This window comes from Larus michahellis, chromosome 10, assembly GCF_964199755.1.
Source record: "Larus michahellis chromosome 10, bLarMic1.1, whole genome shotgun sequence".
In the NCBI taxonomy this organism is placed as follows: domain Eukaryota; kingdom Metazoa; phylum Chordata; class Aves; order Charadriiformes; family Laridae; genus Larus; species Larus michahellis.
The window spans coordinates 21,194,344-21,222,097 of NC_133905.1; the positions used below are offsets into that span (position 1 = coordinate 21,194,344).

The 27,754-nt window shown below is 41.6% G+C and overlaps 1 protein-coding gene across 5 annotated transcripts in view; it reads left to right on the top strand.

Annotated features, from left to right (window-relative positions):
* The window catches only part of SLC6A11 (solute carrier family 6 member 11), a 136,462-nt gene extending 111,105 nt beyond the window's left edge, over positions 1-25,357 (top strand). For all 5 annotated transcript variants that reach the window (XM_074602539.1, XM_074602540.1, XM_074602542.1 and 2 more), the window contains 8 exons: positions 1,370-1,473; positions 6,739-6,863; positions 8,950-9,062; positions 10,443-10,580; positions 17,187-17,289; positions 18,167-18,267; positions 19,609-19,779; positions 21,768-25,357. In XM_074602539.1, coding sequence (XP_074458640.1) covers positions 1,370-1,473; positions 6,739-6,863; positions 8,950-9,062; positions 10,443-10,580; positions 17,187-17,289; positions 18,167-18,267; positions 19,609-19,779; positions 21,768-21,920 — 1,008 coding nt within the window. In that variant the 3' untranslated portion in view covers positions 21,921-25,357. The remainder of the gene's footprint in view (positions 1-1,369; positions 1,474-6,738; positions 6,864-8,949; positions 9,063-10,442; positions 10,581-17,186; positions 17,290-18,166; positions 18,268-19,608; positions 19,780-21,767) is intronic.
* Positions 25,358-27,754: the final 2,397 nt, after the last annotated feature.

The window sequence follows — 27,754 nt, forward strand, 5'->3', positions numbered from 1 at the left end:
TGCCGTTTTTTCTTTACCAAGTGGTGGAACTTTGAGATGTAATCGGCTGTATCTTATTCACTATGACAGCAGTGAAACCATTTAAGCCACTGATGGAAATCAAATGTGATCTTAATGTTATTCCTAAACAGAAACACTCTCAACAGCTCCAGAGACTAAGGTCTCATTTGATCACATGTAAAACAAATACATCCCCTTCCACATATTCATAAGTATTTGATTACTGTTATTAGTATTACTATTATCAGTCATGAAATCATTACCTGCATTACCTCTTTCCTGGCTCAAACTTAGAGTCGCTAATGGCCACACAGCTATTGCCTCTGGTCCTCAGTCAGTGTTTTGTTACTTCTCTTTCTCTTTGGAAAAGCACTTTGGTTGCTCTGCTTTAAAAAAAAAAACAAACACCACAAGCCTTACAGACCTCATTTACCCCAGGAAACCAGGAGTCAGAATTTATTGGATTGGAAATAATAGTGCAGCTGTGTAGATGTGGGTTCTTCACATCGCTCACATGGCAAAATCAGGAGTTAAAAAGTACATTCACCTCCAGTAATAGCACACACAGGCTCTAGTCAAATGAAATGAACTACTTTGTTGGCGTATTTTTTAAAGTAAAAAAAAAAAAAAAAGCATGTTATATTAACATCCTGAGATTGCTGTGAGGAGAATAATCTCACTGTGTCAGCTCATGTTCCTTTTTTTCCCTTTTCTTTGATTTAGAATTTAATATTTGCATCATTTTAGGATATAAATGTTACCATAATGATATTATAAAGCTATTTACTTGCTAAGCTCTACAGAACTTTTATTTGTTAATGGAAGAGTGACCAGAACAACCACGTCCTTGTGCCTAATTGGGGTCATTAAGTATTGCTAAAAACCCCCTGTCCCTGGATAAGTTGTCTCTTCTCTTTCCCCACCTTCATTTGTATGTTATCTATGAATGGCATATTTTGTCTTTAGAGTATTTTTTCATAGTAAATTTTAAAATTTGAATAAATAATTATCTGATGAGACTGAGATAAATGCAGATGATTCTATTTAGGTTGCAATTACTAACACCTTATAGTGTTAATAAAACCATTAAAGAATTAATACTGGGTGAGGTTCTTCTCCAGAAATTCTGTCTCTCTACTTAGATTAGGCTGAACCTGTGAAGACCAGCTGAGTTAATCCCTGTCTATACCACTGGGAAGGAGAGGGGAATTTAACTCCAAGCGTATTTTTTTAAGGTTGTGACTTACAAAAGTTTTGCTGGACGCTCTCACCCTGTACAGTTGCCTCTGCAGATCTGCAGTCAATATATGCATAAAGGTGATTCCTTCTTGACATCTTTTTAACCACTCCATTTTTTTTTTGTTTTCAGGTGTGGGTGGATGCTGGTACACAGATATTTTTCTCTTACGCGATCTGCTTGGGATGCTTGACAGCCCTGGGAAGTTACAACAACTATAATAACAACTGCTACAGGTAATATCTTCCACACTTTATTTTTACGTTAAGTTTCAGCAATGGAAGTCTCCACATACTTAGCTTCACTCAGAAGTACTTCCCTTTTCCTTTAGCTATTTGCATGAGTAATCATAAGCGTATGCACGGGTTTTTGTAGAACAGAGATCTGTAATTTTTCTCTTTTCCAAAATTGGTGGTTTCATCCCTTTTGATCGTATCCGACCCTTGCCCAGCCACAAGCCACTCGGTACACACGGGTATACACAATTCCACGTATAATATTCTGAATTCCATACATACATAATTGCATGTGTATTGATTGTATAATGTATATCTCCTTTACAAAAAAACAAACAACTACCAAAAATGGTTATTAAAACTCACCTGAGTTTGGTCTGTGCTCGGAATGTCACTTTTCCGTATAGTTTACTGGCTCCCAGCTAGACCACAGTCTAAATGGATAGCATTTCATGGCTTATCTTTATAGAAATCAGTAAGGAAATTGGTAATGACTTCAGTAGGTTTTAATCTTTCCTGAACCAATGTCAAAAGGATATGACTCACACAAAATCCTTGTTCCATTTTATTGGCATGGGCAGGAACATGAGCACTACTTTTTTCTTTCAGAATAACGATCAAGATGCCCCAACAGAGGGTAATGAGTGCCCCTACAGAACAGTGGGAACCTAATTAGCATAAGTGATCCTTTAACAAAGGCTCTACTTCTTTTCTCTCTTAATTTAATTTTTATTTCTTTCCAGTTGCATCCCATCTAGGAACCAGTCTGTCACTGCCTCAAGGACTGCAGTAATCTTTTGACTGCAGTTTTGTAACTCATGACAAAAAGCAGGGGTTTTGAGGTGTGATCAGAGACCTCACGTAATTTCCCTTCTTTTCCTCTGACCCGAGCAGCGTAGGTTGTAAAAACATCATCAGCTCTCTCCTAAAGCTCCTCAGCAAGATGCTGCCACAGAATACTTTTTACTGAAGCCAAGCTTCACAATTCCTCTAACAAAATGTTTTCACAAATTTCCCGAATAGGACAGATTTTATTGTGTCCCAAAGTATGTTTCTTAAGAAGTCTGAGGGAACAAGTAGGACAGAAGTTAACTGCAGAAAGTGGCCGAGTCAAACGGGGTTGTTAGCAGAGCAAAACAGCGCAGCAATTCTGCAACGGAAAGCAGAATTAAATTTGTATGCTAATTAGCATGTAAAAAAATTAAAATTAAGCTATGGATTTGCCTCTTGCAATACCCGCAGTGCACTGGCTGCTTGTAACATCTACTTCCACTCTTTTTGCACTCCGTTTTACTAATTTATGTTTTTTTCTAAGGGACAGTTGCAGTGGAAAATAAACTGGAAAATAAACTGCACAAGGGTTTTCCTTATTATCAACCTGATCTAATTCATTAACATTGTAAATGAATTGCAAACAAGTCACTTCACATCTTTGAATAGGAAATGCATTTTTATTGTCCTTACTTATCTTTCGTTGTAATACGTTAATACAGATCCTCCCTGGATTTACAACAGTTGATATCCAAAGTGACTCTTATGAGATTAAAGTAACGGCAGTACCATCAGCAGGCAATGTTTTCCCCATATAAATAAAAGAAAGGTGTACTGATGTGTTTCCTCTAATTTTTGGCAAGCTAAGAATTCCTAATCCACTCAGACCTTCCCAAGGGATGGATTAACTTCAGACAGACAACCTCAGCAGACAGAAAAGGAAAATGTTGTTGTTCCTGCTCCGCATGCTCTGTATTTGCAGAACCGATCCAGCTCCCTGCTGGACACTCTGCCGTTCCCCACTGGGGGAAACACCATTTGGTTTCTCAGCACCACTCCTTTGTGCTGGAAGCTGCACCTCAGCAGCACCATTTTTATGCATGAGCCCCATGTACACAGCAGGGCTTAGCTGCTGCGTTGCTGCTGGGGTGCAGAAGATAAATCAGTGACTTCATGCGCTGTCAACAAACGGACAAAACTTTTAAGGATTGAAGGTGTGTCCTTTATCAAGCTTCTAGTCTAAGAGGAAAAGAGGAATGGTAAAATTGGTCTTGAGGGCATCCATAAGGGCAATGAAGTAACTGGAGGGATGCAAAAAGGCTCTGTGGGCTCTCCTCTCTAATCAGAGAAGCTTCTGAAGGAAGGCAGAATCAATTTCCAGCAGTATCCTGCCTGTCAGGCAGGGAGAAGATAAGGAACGCATGTCTTGAATTATTCAGGTGATTGGCAAGACATTAATTTGAAGAATGTGAAGTTTTCATAAAAATTTGAAGTTTTCCTTTCATTTGAAATCAGTTTGAGCTTCAGTCAGGCTCTGATGCTTCCCTACCAAGGATGCTTATAAAAAATGGATGGAAAATTAGATAAACCTCATCTTCTCCTTCCAATGGTTCTTTGGCATTTGTGTTTTAAAATTCATTGGTTTCACAATCAATGGATCCAGATCCCCCCTGCCCAGTTTTCCTTCCCGTAGCAGAAAAAACGACTGACCTACAGGTTACGTACTTGTATCTAAGGGAATAAAACAGGAGGAGTTGAGGAGTCAGTAGAATTCCTACAAAGATAAAGGAAGGATGGAAATTAAAATCAGAGGTAATATTTTTGTTAGGACAGGAAACACTGCTAGGTCCCTAGAGAACCGAGTGGTCAGTCTGTGACTGCCTAACTGGGGAAGAAAATGGTGGAGCTATGGCTGTGTTATGTCAAAAGAATAGGAACCTGGCTAACTGGAGATGATGGAAACCCCCTTAGGTTCGCTGTGGCCCATTTCCTTGGAGAAATGCGTATCCACCCATAACTATTTTGTACCATGGCACTGTGTTTCATGGGTCTTCCCTGTGAGCGGAGAAATGTCTGTGGTCCTCTTGTTGTCTCACGGATGATGTAGTTATATAGGATTGTCCGGCTTAAACCGCTTGGGCCTTGTCCTAGGACCTTCCTTCAAGAGGGAGCAGCAGAAACTGCAGGTGCACAGGGAGCAATGTGTCTCCAGCTGAGCTGTTTTTCACATGGTTAGGAACCCGCAGCTCTCAAATGTCCTCTGCCACACCATTCACCAGACGAAAAATATCTTGTTGTTTGGGCTGCATTTGAAGCCTGGGAATTATCTAAAATAAATCTTATCTGCAGAAAACAGGCTGTTCCGAATGGAAGCATCATATGACTGCTGAGCAGCCAGATCCACCCCACTGAAGTAGTGCCTGGGTTTTTTTCCCCAAAGGATTAAAAAATACATCTTTCTGACATCTTTTATTGACAGAGTTTCACCACACTTAGTTTTAAGTTCCCAGCATTGAACTCACCAGTTTCTTAGGTGAGATAGGCTGGGGTGAGAATCTCTCCAGAGCTACTTCAGTGCTGAGGAAGAAAAATGGTTAGGAATATGATATTTTTCTCTGTTTTCTTTCTCTGCAAAACACAAAGTACTCCGTGCTCCTGGTTGCTTTCTTTTAGATTGCTATTTTGCTTTAAAAGATCCAAAGCTTATAACTAGTCTGGCTGTGCATAACTACAGGAAGCAATTTCATATGAAAAGCAAATTAACAACAGGTTAGAATTCTGACCGTTTTCAGAATTTTCAGGAAGTGTTTTAAAGGACCTGTTTACCCCCACTAATGGACAAACAGTGTTAGAGAGAGTCCATGCATGAAAGGAGCGTGAGCATCATTGGACTTCTCCATGTCTCAGTCTTGATTTACAAATGGGAGTATTCACTCTTTTTCATTTCTGGACAGTTTTTGGTGATTTACAGATGATATGCAATATGGAATTTTTTTTCCTATGAAATGATTACGAAAACATAAAAGCGTTCTCAAAATAATGGTTAAAATTAACCGTAGATAAGGTGATGAGAGAGAGCCAAAGCCTCCCATCGGCCATAGTTGAGCTGATGGCTCGCTTTGCAGCATGGAAGCATGTGGCTGCTTCCTGCTGTTGGGAACGGCCCTGGTGCTAAGGGGAGGCAAAGTCCCCAACAGGAAGAGCTTTGAGCCGATGTGGGAGGCAGTGCTGGGCTCACTAGTGAAGGAGTAAGATGCTGGAACTGGTCACCTCACTTTCAACTTAATAAACTGATGAGATAAAGTTACAGGATAAAAATACCAAACAAAACAAGCAAGAGGACAGAGAGATTGGACCAAAGACGTTTTGCTGGAATATATGCCAAGACTTCAAAAATATGAATGGTCTCTGATTCTCAAAAAGTCACTACAAATCTGTGATAAAGATGGGAATCATTAGTGAAGATGTGGGATCAGAACCTGGGAGATTTCACAGGGTCGTTTCTTCTCATAGATACCAGAGTAAGGTATAGGCTTGACACAGCTACAGGCTTCCCTTGTGCTTCTGTGTTTTAGAATCCTAATTGAATTTCAGGCATCTAGGTTAGGTTATTGCTTTCTCAAGTACACAGCTGTCTCTTGTAGCAAACAGTCTTAAAAGATTGACTGTCATGATAAATCATTCCTACCTCATTGTCTGTCAAGCCTGAAGTGCTGTCTCAAAGCAGGATGAACAATGATATTTCACCAGCCTCTGGGGAAAGATCACACCTTTCTGCAAGAGTGTTTTCCCTTTTTTTAAAGTGATTTACTACTGTGACGTTTCCAATCTGAGAGAAGAAATATTTCTTCACCTTGGCCTTGTAACTGTCACTGTTTGCTGTTCGAGAGATCAGTGTCCCTGCACTGTCTTTGCCTATTTGTTAGGCACTTTTTTAGGCATGTACGCACTTCTTAGATTATATGTGGTGCTTTTCGTTACCAAATCTTCCTAAAAGAAGTTTCTAAACCAAACTGAGTTGTATTTTGTATGGGTACATATTGCCAGTATACTGTAACCAGAATAGAATTAGCCAAGATCTGACCATAAGATTTTTTTCCAGGAAACAAATTGCTGCCATTTTAATATAGTTTATAAATGAGTTCGTATCCTCTGGAATATATTATTACAACTACTGTAGAAAAATTGTTAACACCATTCTTACAGTATTTTTACATGTATTTTAAAGATTCTATCGAAAACCAGTAAGTGAGAAGCAATGGGTTTGCAATTCAGCCAGTTAAAACACAACAAGGGTATTATGATGGTACCCTCCTGGAAGTGCTTGTGCCTGGCTGATGGCTCTCAGGCACAGTATCGCCTGGGACCGCACTCTTAATGAGCAACTTCACGTCCATCCCTGCAGCTCGGGGTTCTGTTAGTCCTATGGCTCAGTACGTGAATGAAACCCAGGCTCTGGAGATCAACTGCAGTGTTTTGTATTTCTATTTTCAGAGACTGCATCATGCTCTGCTGCTTGAACAGTGGCACAAGCTTTGTTGCTGGTTTTGCTATCTTTTCAGTTCTTGGATTTATGGCTTATGAACAAGGCGTGCCCATTGCAGAAGTTGCAGAATCAGGTAAGTTCCAAAAGCAGTTTTCTGAGTTAACAAAAAATGCCCAGAAGTTGCTGTCAGAATACTTAGTCTGTGCCGCTGTCTTATGGATAAGCTGACTGTTTTGCAGGTAGTTTTACAAAATCCTCTTATAAAACCTGTTACCTGACTCTTTGGAATAACTGCTATAAGAAGAGTTCTTAACTGTTTTTATGGTCATACATTTACGTGTGATAAATATTAATGTTACTGTGCGTAGCACCAAACTCATAGAGTCAAGGAGGTCTTGTAACACAAACTTACTCCAGCTGAGCATCCAGAAGATTGTTTAGCAGAGATATATTGCTCAGTTATGCCCCTTAGGTGTTATATCCTCATGAAAGGAGCATTCAGTTTTCTTTAAATGAGACACACCAAAACCCACACAAATATTTGTTCCTTCTGGGGAAAAAAAAAAAAAAAAAGACATAGCTATTAAAGTAATGACAAACTAGCTGCCTAGGAGAAACCTTTGGAAGTCCTCTGAAGTCTTGCTTAATGTACGCTAGCCTAAGAACAGATTTCTATCAGTCAGATGGCTCGTGCCATCTCCTGATGTCAGTAAGTTTTTCTCCTGGGGACATACATTGAGACACTCTGGTTGATTAAGTTTAAAAGTTCTTCGTTTGAGTCCAGAAAGTCACAAAGGCCTGCTCGATGAGAAATTAACACCTAACATTTATTACCATCACTTGGAGTTAGGCATGTAATGAAAGTTAACTACTCTTTAAGACCTTCGCAGATATAACATCTTTAAGCATCACTTAAAACTCAACAGAACGAGAAGAACAGGAGCACTGCCCAGAAAGACAAGCAATATAATGCTGAAGTGTTGAGAAGGAGAAATGACTCTCGTGAAGTTAGCCAAGGGCAGCAGGAAAACTGCAAAGCAAGTAGAGCTTCACTGATACTGTCATGGAAAATATTTCTCTTTTCCTAAAGCCCCCAAGACAACTGGCCTATACTATTGTAGAAGCTATATGGAAAAAAGTTAAAAGGCTACCGCAACTCTAGAAACTATAGGAGCTCGCAAATCCTGCGTTCAAAGAAAAAGCAGTAATGTGTTGACAGGTCTTCGCTGAAATTCTTGCAGCGGGAGCACAGAGGGTACTCCTTTATCAGCCTTGTGACATCACCTCTGTTTCCCTGCTTTAAAAGCTGGCTGACTTCAATAAAAGCGGCTACAGCATGGGAGTCCGCAGCAGCTGAAAAATGGGCACAGGTAAATAAGAACAGGAAAATATGAGCAAGGTGAGATGGTATTTTAGCAGCTCTGAGCTCTGCTGTTGCAACAATGTTCTATTTTAAAGATTTTTGTAAATACTCAGCCAACGAATTAATGTTATGTACCAGCAGCAGCACTCAGAAATGCAGAGCAGGCTTTGAACAAACCAGCAGACGTTTGGCCAGCACCATGTATGGCTTCCAAGATGCAGCTCTGACCATTGCCTGTGTTCTTGCATAAAATGCCAGATACACTCCTGTCTTAGGGGGAAACAAAAAGCTTGCTGACTATGTTAATAAGTTATATAAGGCAATCACAGGACCTCGTGCTATTCTTTATTCAGGTAGGTGAGCCTTGATGCACAGCCACACAAAGAATAAGCAGAACATAAAGTACAGTGATGGCTTAACAGAAGTCTTGACCTTCAAACACTTGGACAAGATGTAGGCAGAGCTGATGTGCCTCATCACCAAATATTTAGACTAGTAGAGATGTAGAGTTTGTCGAGGTTTTCCATCTTGTATTTAGCAGCTCTTATCTGCCATAAAAGAGCAATCAAGTTGTGGTGGGTTAACCCTCGCCAGCAGCTGAGCACCCGCACTGCTGTTCACTCACTCGCCAGGAAGAGAAAAAGTGAGAAAACTGGTGGGTCCAGATAAAGGTGGTTTAATAAGCGATGCTGTGCAAACACCGTTTAGCAATAGCCACAATGTTGGTGTTAGCAGTGCTGTTCTACCCACAAATCCCAACACGGCACCCTACAGGCTGTTATGTGGAAAGTTCACTCCATCGCAGCCAGACCCAGGACACAAGTATAAATATTTCCTTTCTTTTCTTCCTTTTCAGGACCGGGACTTGCATTCATTGCTTACCCTAAAGCTGTCACCATGATGCCTCTTTCTCCTCTGTGGGCAACTCTGTTCTTCATGATGCTCATATTCCTTGGCTTAGATAGTCAGGTATGAAACAAACGCTATTTAAACATTTTGTCAGATTCCCTAGCATGTGTATATCAGCATCCTTGATAGAAACAGCCTCTAACCTGAGGAAAGAATGAACCCTAACTTAATTCCTTGCTTAAAACTATTGATCCAAGTTCCTTATTTTAAATCTTAGTCACGTGATACTGGAGATTCCTTCACGATTTACTTTGAAAAAGGATTCAGCCTGACTAAAGCTTTCATTATTAACATGGAAATCAGTTTAAACTTAAAGATGGGTGATAAAAATTCACAGTTCAGTAAAATACCAGTGTGTCGTCTTTTCCCGTTTTTAAAGCACTTTTCAGTGAATTTTGAAACTGAATACCCGATAGTGATAATGTAAGTTCCTATGGTGTACTTATACTTCAAGCTACCATAGCAAGAAATGCATAGTTATATTCTGCAGCAAAGTGACAGCGTAGAAGTTGTCATTCCTATGTGACCATAAGAACTGTGAAAGCTGTTTGATGAAAAATGTAAAGTAGCTGGCATTTGTAGCATGCAGCTCAGCTCTCAGCATGATTTGGTTCAGAGAGTTTATGATTGTACACTGTAAAATAAAGCTCTTCAGTGCTTATTTTGCATGACATTTCCAATCATTAAACTTAATGTTTTAATAATTGCTCTTTTTCCTGATCTAATAATTTTTATAAGTCTCTCTTAAAATGAGCAGTTCTTGAATTCTCCTCTTGACTGTTCCAATGAAGCAGGCTTTATGTCGTCTACTTTTGGGCATTCGTTTTGGTGCCTATTTTAGAAACCTTGCTCCAGAGCCCAGAGTCAGAAGCTCAGGCCTCTAGCTTTCTGCTAATATTTAAAGTTAATAAGAACATTCCTTCCCTCCTTCATTAGATGTACTTGGCTTGGGCAGTTAATAGCTTTGTGGAACTTCTCTCTTCTGTAAAATGGAGAGAGCTTCTCCAAAACCCCTGCAGTTCATTTAGCAGTGCTTGAAGGTGCGCAGCATGGCATATCGTGCCTTTGAGTGACACGAGTGCAGGATGCTTGGAGTGAAATACTCCTATGAATGGTTTGTACATTATTTAAGTCCCGTTCAAGCCACATATGAAAGATTTAATTTTTATGTAATCCTTCTGCTACAGGGCAAATGCATTCTGAGATAATATTAGTGGATTCAACTATTTGAATTTGGTGGTGGACTGGAAATCCACAGCTTTGAACTTTTTAATTCGGAAGTGATGTTCCTCTCAGTTTGAGCTTCCGCTTATTGAGTGTCCTCAGGGCTCATTCAGGCTCTTTGGATATAAGGATATTTGAAGTGTTTGGTAGCAAATCCAAATCCCAGCAGCACTTGAGACACATATTTCATTTGTACTTTCCTGTCATTTGTTCTAGTTCGTGTGTGTTGAAAGCCTTGTGACAGCTGTTGTAGATATGTACCCAAAGATCTTCCGAAGGGGCTACAGAAGAGAACTGTTGATTCTCGGCCTTTCCATTGTGTCATACTTCATTGGCCTAATCATGTTAACTGAGGTAAGATGTGCTTTGTTGTACTACTGCAGAAAAAAGGAAATGGGTTTCTGTTTATAATCGTAACGTGTGAAATGCAAGAACATTTGCCATAGACAAATTTCCCTGTGAGGAATATGACTACAAAATACTGGAGAGACTGTTCTCAGCTACTGTGTAACATTCGAAATGTGGAATGTATCCTCAGTTTTTCAGTAGAGCTTAGGAAATATTTTAATCAAAGTTACGTAGCCAAGGAAATTCCATCAGCTTTGCACGAGCCAACCACATGCACTGAATGTGGTTTCTGCCTACTTACTCTGGGCAGACCAGTCTGAGAACAACTACGTTTTGGATGAACAGATCAATAAAGAAGATGAAGCAAAGTGAAAACAGAAAAGTAAAACATCTTTGATTTTTATATCACCAGGCCAGGTGAATCAATACAGCCAATCTCTGAGCAGAAATTGCTTCATAAGAATAAAAAAAAAAAAAAGAAAGAAAAAAAAATTCCAACAAACCAAGGTGTTTGCTTTGGGATGTTCTAAACCACAAATTCTGAGGGTGTCAGTCCATCCCATCAGTTCATGATACAACATGTGGCACCTACTGTGTTTGACACCCAGGTTGGGGAGGGATTCTGGGATTCTTTGGTACTTGTCAGGAGTTCAGTCTTGCTTTACAGAGAGAGTCGTATCAATGGTCTTCCTCTCCTTCGTGTTACCCTTCCGAAACAGGAGGACGAGGGGCAGAGGCCACACTCCCCTCTGCCCATATTCTTCTGCTTGCCGGGCCATTGGAGCTTCCCTGTATGAGGGAGTGAGACAAAGAAAAACATTTCATGTCTGAGGAGTTGTAGAATTAAATGTCTGAGGAATGTTTGTCCGGGGAAGCCTGGCTGTATTAGCCGTGAAGGGCCACAACGTGTCTCTGTTGTGCAGCACTCTCGGGCAGGAGTTCCCAGTGAAGCAGCCTCTCACGGCTTCACGAACTCATCTGGGGTCACTTAAATTCGCTCTGCAGAGATCCACAGACCTTAGACTATGTGCTTTCCAAATTGCTTTGTACTGAAAATGAGCAAATATCACCCCAAAAAGGTGTTAGGCAATTGTAAGCACGTTAGATTGTTGCATACTGCAAGCTTTTACAAGGAACAGAATAAATCAACTACGCAGAATATAGTAGCTGTAAATACACTTTCAAGGAAAGTATAACTAAAGATGAGGAGGAAAGTGGAAAACTAGGACAATATGAAACTTATTTTTCTTTCAGTGACAGTTTGTGCCAGACTAATCAGACCTCTTTCTCTGGTAAGAGATATGACGCTCTGTATGAAGCAAATGCAGTTAAACAGAAATCTTATATACTTCAGTGAAGGAATTAAAAATTCACCACAAGAAAAGTTTTTAATTTTATTCAAAAGAAAAAGACTGGTACAAGTCACTGGACAAAGAGGAGATGCTGACTGTTGGTGTTGAAAGAGACAGTGGCTGAAATGAGATTCTTAGTGAAGTTACACAGGCAGCGCTTGGTAGCAATTTTATCCAGTATCTGTAGTTGACTCGCCACGGAAACAAGTGACATATAAGTCATTGGCTACACGCAACTAGCTCTCTGGTGATGTATTCCCTCTTTATTTAAATTTTGAACCTATTGGCAGATTTCAGTCAATTTAACAGAAGTTTCAAAGAAGTTCAACGTCCATGAAAGTTGGCAGCCAGATAGAGAAGTCCTAGAAGTGTCCTTATTGTTCAAAAGAACAAAGCGTGAGTTCAGTTTTCGTTAAAAAACAAAGGATTCACAAAAAAACCTGTAGCCTAAAGAGTGCATGAGGTATAAGGGCTTACAGTTAGCTATAAGATTTAAGTCCAAATCAGGCTTCATTAAGTCTGATGTTCCGGGGTGACAGAAGGAGGTATAATGATAGGGAAGGACCCGATGGCTGGAGTATTAAAGACGGGGTAGACTGCAGTAGCACAAGGTATAAGGTTGTCCATATAGCAGTAAACATTTCTACTATTGAAAGCGGTTAGGAGAGAGAAGGATCTGGATGTGAACCTAAGCACTACAAACATGCTGTAGACAAAAAACTATGTTTCTTAGATGTTTTGGGAAGGTACTTCCAATTGAGAGGTGGGAATAGTCCCATGACTGGGGAAGGTAATAGTCCCACTGAAATATGATGTATGACTCCAAATATTTGTATTCTGACTGGAAGAGCAGGGAAAGCAAGAGCGGTGAGGATGATCCTGGGAGTACAGAGCCAATTTTACCAGAAACTAGCAAAATGATGATAGTATCAGCAAGGGTGTAAGATTTCTCTCTGTAAGTAAGTACATCATAGGTGTAACAGCGAGTATAAACATGAACTGTCTCTGCAAAAAGAATGGCTCCCTTTCCTTCAAACCCAACCCAGGGTGTATAAACTGGCTGTGAATAATTAGGCTGAAAATTGAGAAAGATTTCTATCCATCACAACAGTGAGGTTCTAGGAGTTTTTCCAAGAACAATACTTCTGGCTTTAAACTGGAATTATGATTGTCAGTGTATGAAAGGTATTACGTGCCACGGTTCCCTGTGAGAACAGAGGAATTGACGCTGGTTGATAAAGAATTCCTTCCAGATGTGTGTCCCTGTAAGGTGAGCATTGGAGCAGAGCAACCTTACAGGGACCAATTTGCGTGTAGTCATTCTTATCCTCGGTAATATAAATTGTCTTTGCTGTGTAAAACGGGGAAATTTTGGAATAATTCCTCCCACAGCACAAGTGTTAAGCAGAGCACTGAGAGGTACATTATCGAGATGTACAGGCTAAAACAAATAGAAGCATGAAGTGTGAAGAGGAAGCAAGTTCTCCGAAATGACAGGAATATTCTTGCAGGAATTCTGTGGAATTGTTTTCCTTACACTGTATTGTCTTAGTTGGTTGATCTGTATGTTTGCAATTCGCTCAGATATTTGCTGAACCTGACAGCAAACTCCTTGCAGTAAAGGCGTTCACTGGTGAGATTTTGGGAAGCAGTCAGCTGGCAGAGCTGACTAAAAGCAACGTAGCTCATCATCAACAAAGCATCTGCATTAAGAGGAAAAAAAAGTAATTCAATTGAAAGAAATTTACTTCAACATTTGCATTCTGGTCTGGGAGGCCTGACATTCCACAGTGCTTTTACTATAGCGTTTTGCTCAACGGAAACCTTAAAGGACAGAGAAACACTTTTTTTTCAGTATCACTAGAGAGGCATAAATTATCACTGAGAGATGTGACTTACTGACGTCGCCAAGTAGGCAATCTAAGTAGCCGTCGCCCAATGCAGAAATGACACGCTGGCAGAGAACCCTCCATTCCACGGTACTTCAGTAAGGCATCAAAGCACGGAGTGAGACTTGCAAGGGTAAATATATATCCCAGCTCTGTCCTGATCCTCTCCTGCATTCCTAAGTACGCATCCCTGGATTTTATTCAGGCTTTGCATTAGTCATAAAAGGTGTTTTACCTTATAGGAAAACTTTCTCGTTCAGATATACGGTCATTTCCAAACTCTACAGCACTAATTTTGCCAAATGCCTGCTTGAACATCAATGTAGTTTGATATACAATAACTTTAGAACATTCTTGTGTTCCATAAGATTTAGACAGGATTTCTAGTTTACAGAGTCCATCTTAACTTACCTTCAGTCAGTCGATGCAGAGGAAAAAAGGGGGAAATCATAGGTATTGGTTTTCATTTAGGTTTTTTTGTCTTTATAGGGTTCTTTTCCATCTGCAGAAAATTGCGTGAGATATAAGTCTTAGGATTCCTTTCCATTGAAATGATATTTTGTGAATCTCCTCCTCATTATTATCTCAATATTGAACACACATGTGATAAAAGATTAAGGATCTTGCATAGAAAGTAGTGTAATATTAATACAATTTTAATAGTCAGGTTATCCATAATGTAATTAATTGAACTTCATAAGCTTCCTCCTCATTTTGCCTCAAGGCAAAGGCTGTAGAAAGCCACTCAGTTCCCTGAACAGTTCTGACTGTTATAAGCAAGAGAAAAATACAGGAATGGAGGAAAAGAATTATGTCTTTGACAAATGTGGTGATACAGTTGAGTCATAGTCAAACAGAAAGTAAGTGAGGATGTCTTAGTTGAGCACATTTACCTTTTTCATACTGCTTGGTGTTGTGGCACCACTGAACGCAGAAAATGACAGATCACTGACAGCATCGTGCGCGTTGTGTCTGGGTGCCATGCTAACTTATACACTGCTTGGTTTTGGTTGCTCTCTTTTCTGGAAGCACAAAGGTTGCTATTTTAAAGCCATTTGGAGAATAATTTTTAAGTTGTTAGGAAAAGATTCTACAAAAGCTTGCTTGGAGCCAGGGTGATTCTTATTTCACTTCTTTTTTGTCAAATAATAATGACTCATTTAAGTAATGGAACTTAAAGGCTGTGAGTTACATTAAAACTTTGTAGGTCAGTGTACTCCGTTTACAGTCCCTGTGCCATTGGAGAGTGATTCTAGCGGCTACAGATTTTACCTTCTTTCCCCACATTTTAACTAATTCTTTTACATATTAATTGCACAGACACAAAAACAAGACCCCACATCTTAGAATCACGGAATCATGGGATCGGAATAGTTTGTGTTGGAAGGGACCTTTAAAGGCCATCTGGTCCAACTCCCCTGCAATGAGCAGGGACGTCTCCAACCAGACCAGAGCCCCGTCCAACCTCACCTTGAATGTTTCCAGGGAGAGGGCATCTACCAGGGATGGGGCTACTGTTTCACCACCCTCAGTGTAAAAAATTTCTTCCTGTTATCTAGTCTACATCTACCCTCTTTTAGTTTAAAGCCATTACCTCTTACCCTGGTAACAGGCCCCAATAAAAAGTTTGTCCCAGTCTTTCTTATAAGCCCCTTTAAGTACTGAAAGGCTGCAATAAGGTCTCCCTGGGGCTGTCTCTTCTCCAGGCTGAACAACCCCAGCTCTCTCAGCCTGCCCTCACAGCAGAGGTGTTCCATTCCTCGGATCATTTTTGTGGCCCTCCTCTGGACTCGCTAAACAGGTCCATGTCTCTCCTGTGCTGAGGGCTCCAGAGCTGGAGGCAGGACTCCAGGTGGGGTCTCACCAGAGTGGAGCAGAGGGGCAGAATCACCTCCCTTAACCTGCTGGCCACGCTTCTCTTGATGCAGCCCAGGATGCGGTTGGCTTTCTGGCCTGCGAGCGCACATTGTTGGCTCATGTCCAGCTCTTCATCCACCAGCACCCCTAAGGCCTTCTCGGCAGGGCTACTCTCAATCCCTTCATCCCCCAGCCTGTACTGATACTGAGGGTTGCCCTGACCCACATGCAGGACCTTGCACTTGGCCTTGCTGACCTCAGGAGGTTCACATGGGCCCAATTTTCGAGCCTGGCCAGGTCCCTCTGGATGGCATCCCGTCCCTTGGGACTGTCAGCTGCACCGCTCAGCTTGGTGTCATCTGCAAACTTGCTGAGGGTGCGCTCAATCCTGCTGCCTATGTCATTGATGAAGATACTGAACAGTACTGGTCCTAGTATGGACCCCTGAGGGACACCACCTGTCACCGGTCTCCATCTGTACATTGAGCCATTGACCACTACCCTCTGGATGCGACCATCCAACCAATTCCTCATCCACAAGTCCAGATAGGCGACATCCGTAGCTCTTCCCTTGTCCACTGATGTAGACACTCCATCACAGAATGCCACTAGGCTGACCAGGCAAGACTTGCCTTTGGTGAAACTACACGGGATGTCCCAAATCACCTCCCTGTCCTCCATGTGCCTTAGCATAGCTTCCAGGAGAATCTGTTCCATGATCTTCCTAGGCAGAAAGGTGAGGCTGACAGGTCCATAATTCCCAGGGTCCTTCTTTCTTTTTAAAATGGGTGCAATGTTTCCCTTTTTCCGGTCACTGGGGTCTTCACCTGACTGCCGTGACTTTTCAAATATCATGGACAGCGGCTTGGCAACTACATCAGCCAATTCCTTCAGGACTCTGGGATGCATCTCGTCTGGTCCCATAGATTTCTCTACATTCAGGTTCCTCAGGTGGTCACAAACCTGATCTTCTCTTACAGTGGGACGGATTTTCTCCCCCAGACCCCTGCCTTGCGGCCCATCCACTCAAGAGGTGTGGGGAGACAGGTTGCCAGTGAAGACCAAGGCAAAAAAGTTGTTGAGTACCTCAGCCTTCTCCTCGTCTGCTGTTACCAGTTGTTACCATCTTCATGTGCAGTGATCTGGAGATCAAATGCACCTGTAGTTGTCTACAGCTTGATATGATAACGAATGAAGTTAAAAAAGCATGGTGGTGGGAGAGCATTTTGGAAACAAGTCAGTTGTAGTTCTCGCCACTCTGGGATTTACTACCTTAAAGCAAATGCACAGTATTCAGCCGTCATAGGGAATAATCTTAAATGCTATGGAAGAAAAAAATCTTTCACAATAACAAATCACTGAAAAATGAATATTCTTTGTTCAAGAAGGACCCAACTTTGGTAGGAAGATTGCCAAGGAACCAACAGATTGGCTGTGTAATTAAAGCCATATTTGCTATAAAATATTGCTATAGGTGCCAATACAATAATATTTTTCCTGTGTTTGTCTTTCAGGGTGGGATGTACGTCTTTCAGTTATTTGACTCTTATGCAGCTAGTGGCATGTGCCTTCTTTTTGTTGCCATATTTGAGTGTGTCTGCATAGGCTGGGTTTATGGTGAGTTGCTGAATATTGCTGTGGTTTTGAGTTTTACAAAAATCTTCTATTTGCATAAAAGCAATGTGAAAGCCTTGTATCCTTATGGAATGGGGCCCTCCACATTCCCATGCCCTACCAAAAGTCAGGAATGCCTTTTTCCCCCCTCTAAATAACAACAGTAGTCCAATAGATTATTTTTTTTAATGCCCTTGGTCCTTGACAGGACTGACTGGCACCTTCCTTCCCCAAGGAGGTCCCCAGCTGCCTTAGAAAGTAGGGGTGGCACTAAGTCTTTCTTCTCTCACAAAGCGTCTGTGCAGGGCATGTTTCCCCTCCACTTCTGACACTCACAGATAAACCCAGGGGAGTCGGAGTTCATGCCTCATGAACACAAAAGGGACATAGCAGTGTCCCTAGCTCTGCTGCTTCTGGCGGTCAGCAAAGTCGAGAAAACCACCACAGCGCTGGCTATGTTCATGGTAACATCCTCAAGCGGTTTTTGCGCACAAAGGACTGACAATTTTACTTTGTAAAACAATGTATGAACTTCAGATCACACATATCCTCAGCTATCTAGGGATTCACACACGAGCTTGCGGCGTATAGAGCCTCTTTAACTGGGCTTGCTCAGCCTGTTACTGACCAGAAGCCATTTCTGTTTGATAGCTCGCCCACTCCTACTCCCTGATCACACTGGTCAGAGACAGACGCAGGCAGCAGCCTCTGCCCCAAGCATGGAGCAGGTGCCAGGGACGTATGTGCCAGAGAAGGAGACAGCAGCTGCAGTCCCTGCAGCTCTCTCAGAACCTATGTTTTTACTGTTTTAAATACTGACCTCTACAACCTCTTACACGTACATTCTACATCTGCTTTTCGTCTGGTTTTTTTTGGGCAGGCAGCAATCGCTTTTATGAGAACATTGAAGATATGATTGGGTATAAACCACTGTCATTGATTAAATGGTGCTGGATGGTCTTAACTCCAGGTATTTGCGCAGTAAGTACAGAATATCCAAATAGCTTCTTTTAGACATAAAGAGGGTTTTCTGGGCATGTTTTTAGAATTTCACTACTGATGATATTTCACAACGGTTGAGGAAAAACACTTATTGATCTGTAGCATATGTTTTAATTAAAAAACACTCCGTAGGATCTGTAAAAATTGTGAAATGTTCTGTGAATTGTGAGAAATCCTAGTATATACAATAATAGGAAAAAAAATAAACTCAGGGCCCTAAATGAACATTCGCCAGTACAACGGAGGCTTTTTTCACACCCTCGCGAGTGTACCTTGTGTCTACCCAGCATAACTCAGGCACCTCCAGGCTCATGCTGGTTTCCTTGCTGATCCAGCCTCCGATTTCCTTCCCTCTCTTTGGGTGACTAGGTGTTTTTCAAAGAAGATGGGATATTTTTTCTTCTAGTAAAGGTAGCAGAAGAGGCCAAGAGCACATCCTATATGCAGGAAGAACAGGAGGGAATGTGCCGTACCAGAAGCTAACAGTACTGGTACCAGCTCTGGCAATCTGCTATGGCTACATAACAGGGGAAAAATCACAAAAGGAGCATGACCAGATTGCCCGTGAATCTGAGGATTAGGTACTAAAACTTCCAGTTCTCCAATACATAAGTGATAGCAACTGCAAACCCACAGATGCTGGGGCACGTGGAGATCCACGTTCCCTTGAGCTCTGCCAGTTTATTGCAAAGGGGAAAATTTCTGACTCATTTTCAGCAACTCTGAAATGAACTTGCTATTGCTTGCTCTCGTACACTCTTTTCTCCACTTCGAAGAAAAGTACAGAGTAACTTTTCTGTATTTCAGAAACTTAAATGGTCCAAACTCCTCGATTAGACACCTGTCGAATTTTGACAGATATATTTGAGCTGTTGTGAGGATGAAAGAGTTGGCCTGCAGAACTGCAGATACAGACAGTGGATTAAGGCAACTTTGAAAATTTTGGCTTTCCTTTTTCATCGTGACAGGTTGGAGAGAACACAGCTTGTGTTACTTAATCACAGCTGGTTCACGGTAGCAAAACTTAATCTTTCCTGCCCAGGTACTGTTTGCCATCAAAGTGCAGGTTTTATTGTCATCGAGAGGTAAATAGGATTTAAATTTGAAAGGTTGCTCATTTCTGCGGAAGCTACTGAGACGTGTTATTTAAGCTGTACATAAAAGAAGATGTCGCTGGTTGTTTTTTTCTCTGACTGAAAAGCTTACCTCTACTTTCCATCCTCAGGGAGACTGGCCTCGCCTAAACAGTCAATCATTTTCTTGTTATATGTAACCAGTGTTTTTTCAAACACCGCTAATATGTTTCTCTGCTTCTTTCAGGGAATCTTCATCTTTTTCCTGGTGAAATACAAGCCTTTGAAATACAACAATGTATATATATACCCTGACTGGGGCTATGGCATAGGGTGGATGATGGCGCTCTCCTCCATGATCTGTATCCCTTTGTGGATCTGCATTAAGCTGTGGAAGACAGAAGGCACTTTCATAGAGGTAAAATATATTTTCAGATTAACGATACTGAAAAAATGAGTGGGAAGGGAGCGTGAATTCTCACCTGCATGAGAATAAGCACAGTTTAATCAAAAAAGCAGTGCCACGTACTTGTTCCCGTGGCAGCTTGGGTTAGGCCTCTCAGTCACTGGTAGAAAGAGGCATCCGAATTTTCTCTGTTTTCTTAGAGTCATAGAATTGTTTTGGTTGGAAAAGACCTTTAAGATCATCGAGTCCAACCATAAACCTAACACTGTCAAGTTCACCGCCAAATTATGTCCCTAAGCACCACATCTACACGTCTTTTAAATATCTCCAGGGATGGTGATGGTGACTCAGCCATTTCCCTGGGCAAAACTTATTCTGAATTTCTTCTTTTTTTTTTTTTTTGCCTTCACTGATTTCAGCCTGTGGTAAACTAACCAATACTTTAAGGTGCTCTTTTCCTGCTCCATTTGTAGCTTAAAATGTCCGTAACATCAGCTAAATCCCTCAAGAAGGTTTGTACCAGCCATTCATTCAGGTCAGCTGCCTTCTTTCCATGATTTTGGTAACTAATGTTTGTGTTGCCAGGATTTTCCTCCAGGAACCGGGTAGTGAACACTCACATATGTCTTCGGGACAGTTTTCCTGATTACAGTTCTCTAAGTGAGAAATTGAGGCAAAAAGAAATATTCAGTGCAATTTACTAACATTCGGTATCAGATTATCTCAGGTCTAGGCTGAGGTTAAGACTATTAAATATAAGACCTTTTCTCCAAAGAAAGATGGTGAAGATGGCTATAATGGAAGAAACAAAGATATAAATCTTATTGAGCCATTTGGGATTTCTCATATTCCAGAAAAGCCTGGTTCTGTCATCTGGAGTTCCTTAGATACTAGTCAGTAAAAGTCGGTACCCCCGTATTGCCTCCCTCTATCTCAATACACGTATGGAAGGGACTTTATTCAGCCCCTTCATGCGTTCTCCATCTTTCTGCCATTCACTAGGATAATGCCAACGTGAGGAACAAGACAGCAGGAATTTCTGTGTCTAGGATGCTCGGGGCTCATTAACTTATCCAGTATGTTTGAAAGATCTGTCTCACAGCGTATACTCACACTTTCAAATCATCCTCCACTCAGAACCAAAGTGTATGACTTCTGAATAGAACTGAGGATATCTCAGGATTTATGTCACAGTTACCGCTTTCTTGAATGGAGAAGCTAACGTGCAGCTTCTTGTGCTGGCTGAGGGTAGTCTGTATTGAAACATGGAATAAATACGGCCTGGAGACTACCTAGAAAATCTTTACCGTGGGTATATAAACAAAAAATGAATTATCCATAATACAGTTTTCTTAGCATGTCAAAAAAAGGAATTTTTGCACAAATCTTAACATTAAATACCTCCTTAATGCATGAATCTTAGCCTGTCTCTGCAAGTAAATAGACTTTGTGTGTAGAATCTTGGTTCGTGTTGCCTTGTAGTCTGAAGCACTGCAGACAGGTCATTATCTTTTCTGTACCTGAATGATGAGAGGGGGTTTTTTAATTCCAGTTGAAAGCTTTTCAGGAAGCCAACTTCCTGCAGCAATCTCTTCTCCCCACGCTGTAAGCAGCAGCGTTGCTACTGATGTTATTGCTATGAAAGAGAAAGTTCTCAGCTGAACACATATATTTTTCTTTTGTTCTTTATTGTAGGTTAATATGCTCTGGCAGTCTCGTTTGTTTATTTATTTTTGGTATATATTCTTTGATTATACCATGAGAAACCAAATGTACCCATATACCAGGCCTTACCCAGAGCATTGTGCTGAATTTCTTCATGGAAGGGAATGTTCTAAATCGGGAGGAAAATTCACTTTGCCTTTGCCTTCATTCTCCAGCTTTGGCCTGGTGTGATGCGGGACGTGCAAGAGAGGAGGGTTTTACAGTCAGTCTGTTTAAGAAATGTGTGTCTGTGACCGAGAAAAAGATAATGATTTCCATTTTCTCGAATTTTCTAGAAATTCAGGAAGTTGATTACACCTAGCTCCGATCTGAAAATGAGAGGGAAACTTGGAGGAGGAGCCTACATTGCAGCAATAAATGACTGCGATGCCAAACTGAAAGGAGATGGCGCCATTTCAACCATTACAGAAAAGGAGACACATTTCTGAAAGAACTATGTTTTTTGTTTTATTTTTTTTTTGTATAAATAAATAAATAAATTCACTTAATTATAGAGGCTGGCTTGTTTTGCACAAAATTTTATTAACCAGTTAATTTTAAAGTGAAAATTGTATACTTGTTTAAAAGTGATTTTTTAAATTACTATATAAGTAATGATTATGTAAAAGAAAAAGAAATAGTATTATATGGTATGTTAGTGATGACTTCTTGTAATATGGTGATTTCAGTAAATGTTTTTTTTAGAAGTTAGAGGGACCTGTATAATGTGCTGTAAAACTTTTCTACTTTGATTTCTGGCAGGTGTAATGTTGTATAGATATACGCATACTAACGTGGGAGCGTTTCAGACCATTTCAGCTTTTAATGTATGTATATAAAGGGGACCAGAGTATCCTTTTGTTTATATTGCAAGCAACTGTGGGGGGATGGGGGGGATGCCTTGTAACTGCTGTTGCCTTGTTACTCTCTAAACGTGGGCTGTATCCGAAGTCCGCTGAAATCCGAAGGAGCCTTCCCCGCTGAGGCCGCGGGCCCTTGCCCAGGCTGGGTGCGATTCAGCCGTTCCCGAGGCCGGGGCAGCTGCGAGACTCAGCTTTGCGCCTGGCAAAGCTCTTCTTTCTCAGAAGTTTTGTGAAGCCGACAGAAAGCACCACCGCAGCTGCGCTTTCCGCCTTCCCTCCACCCTCCGTTTGCTTCAACAGGTCTAAAAATGTGGTGGAATGGGCCCACTTCTGAGTCACTGTTTTTCTGGAGATTGGATAGAGAATATTTCTTACGAGCTCTGAATTTTGCTGCTCTTGTAAGTTAATGGTCTCTAAGATGCTGTGTACTGCTTCAGGAGACCTCTAAAGCTTTTTCATTTTCTTTAGTGTCTGGGTGGCCAGTACTTCATTTCACTTGACGCTTCCCATCCCCTGAAGTGAAACGTGTTTTTCTGTGCTTGTACAACAGGAGATCGAGGTTACTTTATATGTGGAGATATTCTGAGGAAAAAAAGAGCAGGTTTAGAGCTCTGCGTACCTTGGCCTCTGTCTCTCTATCTGTTTGCCAGTCTGTCCGTCTGTACATCTGTTAATTCCCCTCAGAAGAAATCAAGGATCCTGTAATGACAATATATAGCTTTTCTCATCTTCAGGGTACTTTCTAGATGGGGTTGCACTGAAGCCAGAGTAGGAGTTTGTTTGGTGGAAGGCTCGAGTAATTGGTCCAGAATCAGAGAATACCGTGTTGGGAGGGACCTCAAGGATCATCTGGTCCAACCTTTCTTGGCAAAGGCCCGGTCTAGACGAGAAGGCCCAGCACCCTGTCCAGCCGAATCTTAAGTGTCCGATGCTGGGGAATCCCCCACTTCCCTGGGGAGATTAATCTCCACAAGAGTTCCGGGAGGTAATTTATATGTGGTGCAGATTAAGGAACTAAGATAGGGATGTTGTGACTTCTCTGTTTCCCAAAAGGAGCGTTATTGGCTCTGTGATATCAGGCCTTTGTATTCTATCAGTTGTATCAACCGACTCCCTCCGATGTAAACCAGATTGTGCATGTGAATCCGACTGACGGCTGGTTGTTGCTATGAGGTATGCAAATGCTAGCCCCAGTACCAAAATCTCTAGACTCTCTCTCAAGTGGTTTTTTTTTGTTCTTCTCCCAGTATTCCAAACCCTACTATTTGTACTGGATTTTTTTTTTCCTTGTCATGTTTTTTTTATTTAATGGTTGTATGAGAAAGCTGTGGAGGAATACTGTACTGCACTGCACAGTATTTGATGGGGAGAGACAAGCAACAGCCTAAAACAGCTCAGAAGAAATGTCATAAAATCTGCTGTCTTCTCTGCAATTCAAAATCACCAAAGCTCAGACACCAGCATCTGGAGTAATTAGGAGCAGAAGTGGCTGCTGGCCTTCTACGGAGGAAAACATTTCACTAGGAGTCACTAGAACTGTACCTGTAGTCAGCATTTATTGGAGACTTTACAGTTACCTCTTAGAAAAGCATTTTCATAGCGTCACTTTGTCTCGAGTCACATCATTAAAATCTAACAGTTCTGTTTAATTTTACTTCATCTTATTTGTTTGGTCATTGGGTTTTTTTGGGGTTTTTTTTTGTGGTAAGGTGGAAGTCTAAGAGAGAACTTCTCTACCACAATTCTACTTGAAATATTTTAAGTAGCTTGCCTTTGCACATCTCCATCGTTAGGTGCTTAGGAAAGGACGTTTTGAAGGAGCGTGCCTTTATGAAGGTACAGAACCATCATCTCGTGAATGCTGGCCTCCCTCAGGGGGAGTCCTCAGCTTGGCATCAGAACTGGGGGCTACCAATGGAAATCCCAGTCCCATTGGAAAAGGATACTTCTGAGAGAAATGCTCCCAGAATTACAACCTCAGGTTGAGGTATATAAGTACAGAAAATGCAACAAAGCAGCTGAAAGCTACATAGTGATATTGAAAAAATGCCCACTCCAAAACTTAACATTTTTGGAAGTTCTAATGAGCATAAATATGTCTAATCCAGTGTCCCTTTCTGGTCTTTCTCTCCACCCACCAGAGCTGCAGAACTAAGGCCCCAAAGCCACATATGGGCCTTGGGATGGATTACGTTCCCTCCCAGAGTAAATGTCGACACATTTTCTTACCAGTGAAGGGTGTGCAAATGCAGATGCACTGTTAGGGTACGCTTGATTTCAATGAAGTTACCTTCAGCAATCAGGACTCCATGAATGTTTACAGTGAAGTGTGCCGAGAGGTGGAACCCACACCACTCAACTGGCCGTGCATTAGACACAACATGAGAATCCCAGACAAGTCACGATTGCCCTTTGAGTCATGACACACGCGGCTGTAGCAGAAAAAAATGACGTGTGCTTTTTAGCGTGTCAGTGTACTTTGAACTGTTGTACTCATCCAAATATCTCCACAGGAACTACGTGCTTCGTACGGAACATGCTTCCTATTCTGCTGCTATGAACCCTTTCACCCGTAGCTTTATACACATACATATGGTTTGGCATGGTCGAAAGTATTATACAGTGTTACTAATGTGCTGTGCTTGTACGTGTGTGCGTTTAATACCTGACTTGTTTAACACTTTACTGATTTTTTAAAAAAAATTTTTTTTCTGTTGTGGGGAGGGATGTGGGAGGGTAAATTTCCTAATAGTATTTGTGTTTTGGTTTTGGTTTTTTGAAACAATATGAAGGGGAAAATGCAAAAAAACAACTATATTGTGATGATTTTTTTTATGCGGTAGAAACAATATTGCCCTTTTCTGAAACATCTGCAGTATTATTAAAAACAATAAAATAAAAATGAACAACCACTAAGATTTGTGTAACATTTTACACAAAGAAAGATTCTGTTTGGTTTTGAAGGGCATAAGATTTCGTCTACTTACTTGTTTTCAAAAATTAAAGGAAATGGGCAAAACCCATTCTGTGTATTTTAGTTTATATCAGTGTATTTTATCTGACCCTCATGTAGGCAGACACGTGTCCCCTGAATTTAAACTTAGAAACAAGAGAAGATTTGGCAACTTCTTTGAGCTCACCCAGTAAATCTGTGGCTGTTTTGTTGGATTGAAACGACCTTCTAACCGTGGCCTCAGTCACAGGCCAATGCTCCGGCCCTTTGATCGTCTTTTGTATTACGATTTTATGCTTTTATACTCTTCTGTCTTATGTCAGTGGCCCACGTGTAGGGAAAAATGCTTGCTTTAGTACATGACACACTGATGAAAAATTCCGATATTCTACCCTGAGGCACCCTATTATATAGCAGCCTGCCACAGGGGAAATGAAGCTCTGTTCTGAAGGGCTGTTTCTCGTCTTGATTAATGAAGCGTGGTTATAATAAGGAAAATGTGCTATGGATTTTGACAAAGCCTTTCAATTCCTCACTGTCTCTACCCAGCAGCAAAGAAACCCCAGGAATGAGGTGCACCCTCTTCTCCGGGTTGATGCCCTTGCACCTGCAGCAGCCCACGGCATTCCTAGGACACAGCCAGGCAGCAGCACAGGGTTCTTGGCCCCATCTTGCAACTAAGCATTGAGTAAATCTGAACATGTCGGGAAATTTGGCCTCAGATGTTGGTGACTCCCCATTCAGAGGAATACCCGAATTTGGTCATCCACAGTGCAGCAGCAAGTCTAGTGAAGATTTCTAAAAATACCAATTTCTGACTAGATCTAAAATGTCCTGGTGGATTACATACTTGGACATTCGGCTGGAAGAAGATGTGAAAATTTGCACTGAGACAAACATAAAGAGGAGAAAATTTGCTGGGATTCTCTTAAAAAAGGTTTGGAGAAGGCTTGAAAAGGTTAAGAAGGTGTAACGCACAACTGCGCAGACTCCCCAGATCTGTATGAACACTAAAGGGGGTGCGCTGATAGTGCAAGGCAGTTCCCAGCTCCTCTTTCCAAAGCTACTCTTAAAATACAAAATATTCATTACAATGTAATATGGCAAAAGGGACTAAGATTTGGGTGCTGATTTGAAGTGAGAATTTGAGGGAAGAGGTACACAGCCCTTTTCTTACATACTTTAATTTTAAAAGGATCAGCTCCTTCATTTTTTTTTTTACCCTTTGCTGTCTGAGAGCTGCAACCAGCCTCAGCCGCGTCCTGCGCTCCCTCAAGTCCTTCTGAGTTCCCACATGCCCACCTGCTTGTTGGCTAGCCACACTCACCTTGATGGCAGAAGGCTGCTCTTGGGCTTTCCAGCTAATTTTCTGCATCCGCCCCCCTCAGTTGCCTCGATCGTCACCTGTGCTTGCCCATCCTGCAAACAGAATAGTCTTGAGCTATACTGGTACCGCCGGATGAGAAACCCGAGTATCACGTGTTGTCATAAGTGGAAGGAACAAAAATCTTTGCATGTTCCTAGAAATGTCGTGCCAGCAATTGTTTCTAGTGCTGTTCTGACACATGATAGGGGCCTCAGTCAGGCCCCTCTTTCCCACAAGATCCTACTGTTAGGTGATGGAGAGGGTCCTTCTCCATAGCGATGAGGTCCATGGCTTTTAAAAGGAGAGGGTCCTTGCTACTGTGGTGTTCCAGTTAAACAAGAAGAGAAGCGTAAAGATTGTTGAGTTCCTTGCTATAAATGGTTAGTGACAAAACATTGGGGTATGCTTTCTATTTCTATCGGCTTGCTGTTAATATAGTCAGTCAGCCAACTCCACTATCCATTCCCGGCACTTACTACAGCACTATGCAAGAGGCACAGTGGCTTTTCTTAAATGTTATTGTAAAACGTCTTACCAGAAACATGGAGCTCTGGCTGAGCTCTTTTTATTTGAATGCAAACACCCACTTATTCATCACACTATACACAGATGAATCATTCCTCTCTTCTTCCCAAAGGGCTGGGAACTGCAATCAAGGCATGCCACGCTCAAAAGAGCAAACTACAGCTATTCAGGCAGACACCTCCAGGGGCAATTCTGTTTGGGCACAGCCAGTGACATGGAATTAGGCTGTGCTCTGATCAGCACTGGCATCAGGAAGCCCTGACACCCATACGCACAGCATGAAAGCAGCGTGGCCAGCAGGTCAAGGGAGGTGACTGTAACCCTCTGCTCCGCTCTGGTGAGACCCCCCCTGGAGTACTGTGTTGAGAAGGACACGGACCTGTCGGAGTGAGTCCAGAGGAGACCACGAAGTTGATCAGAGGGCTGGAGCACCTCTGCTATGAGGACAGACTGAGAGAGTTGGGACTGTTCAGCCTGGAGAAGAGAAGGCTCCGGGGAGACCTTATGGCAGCCTTCCAGTATCTGAACGGGGCCTACAAGAAAGCTGGAGAGGGACTTTTGACAAGGCCTGTAGTG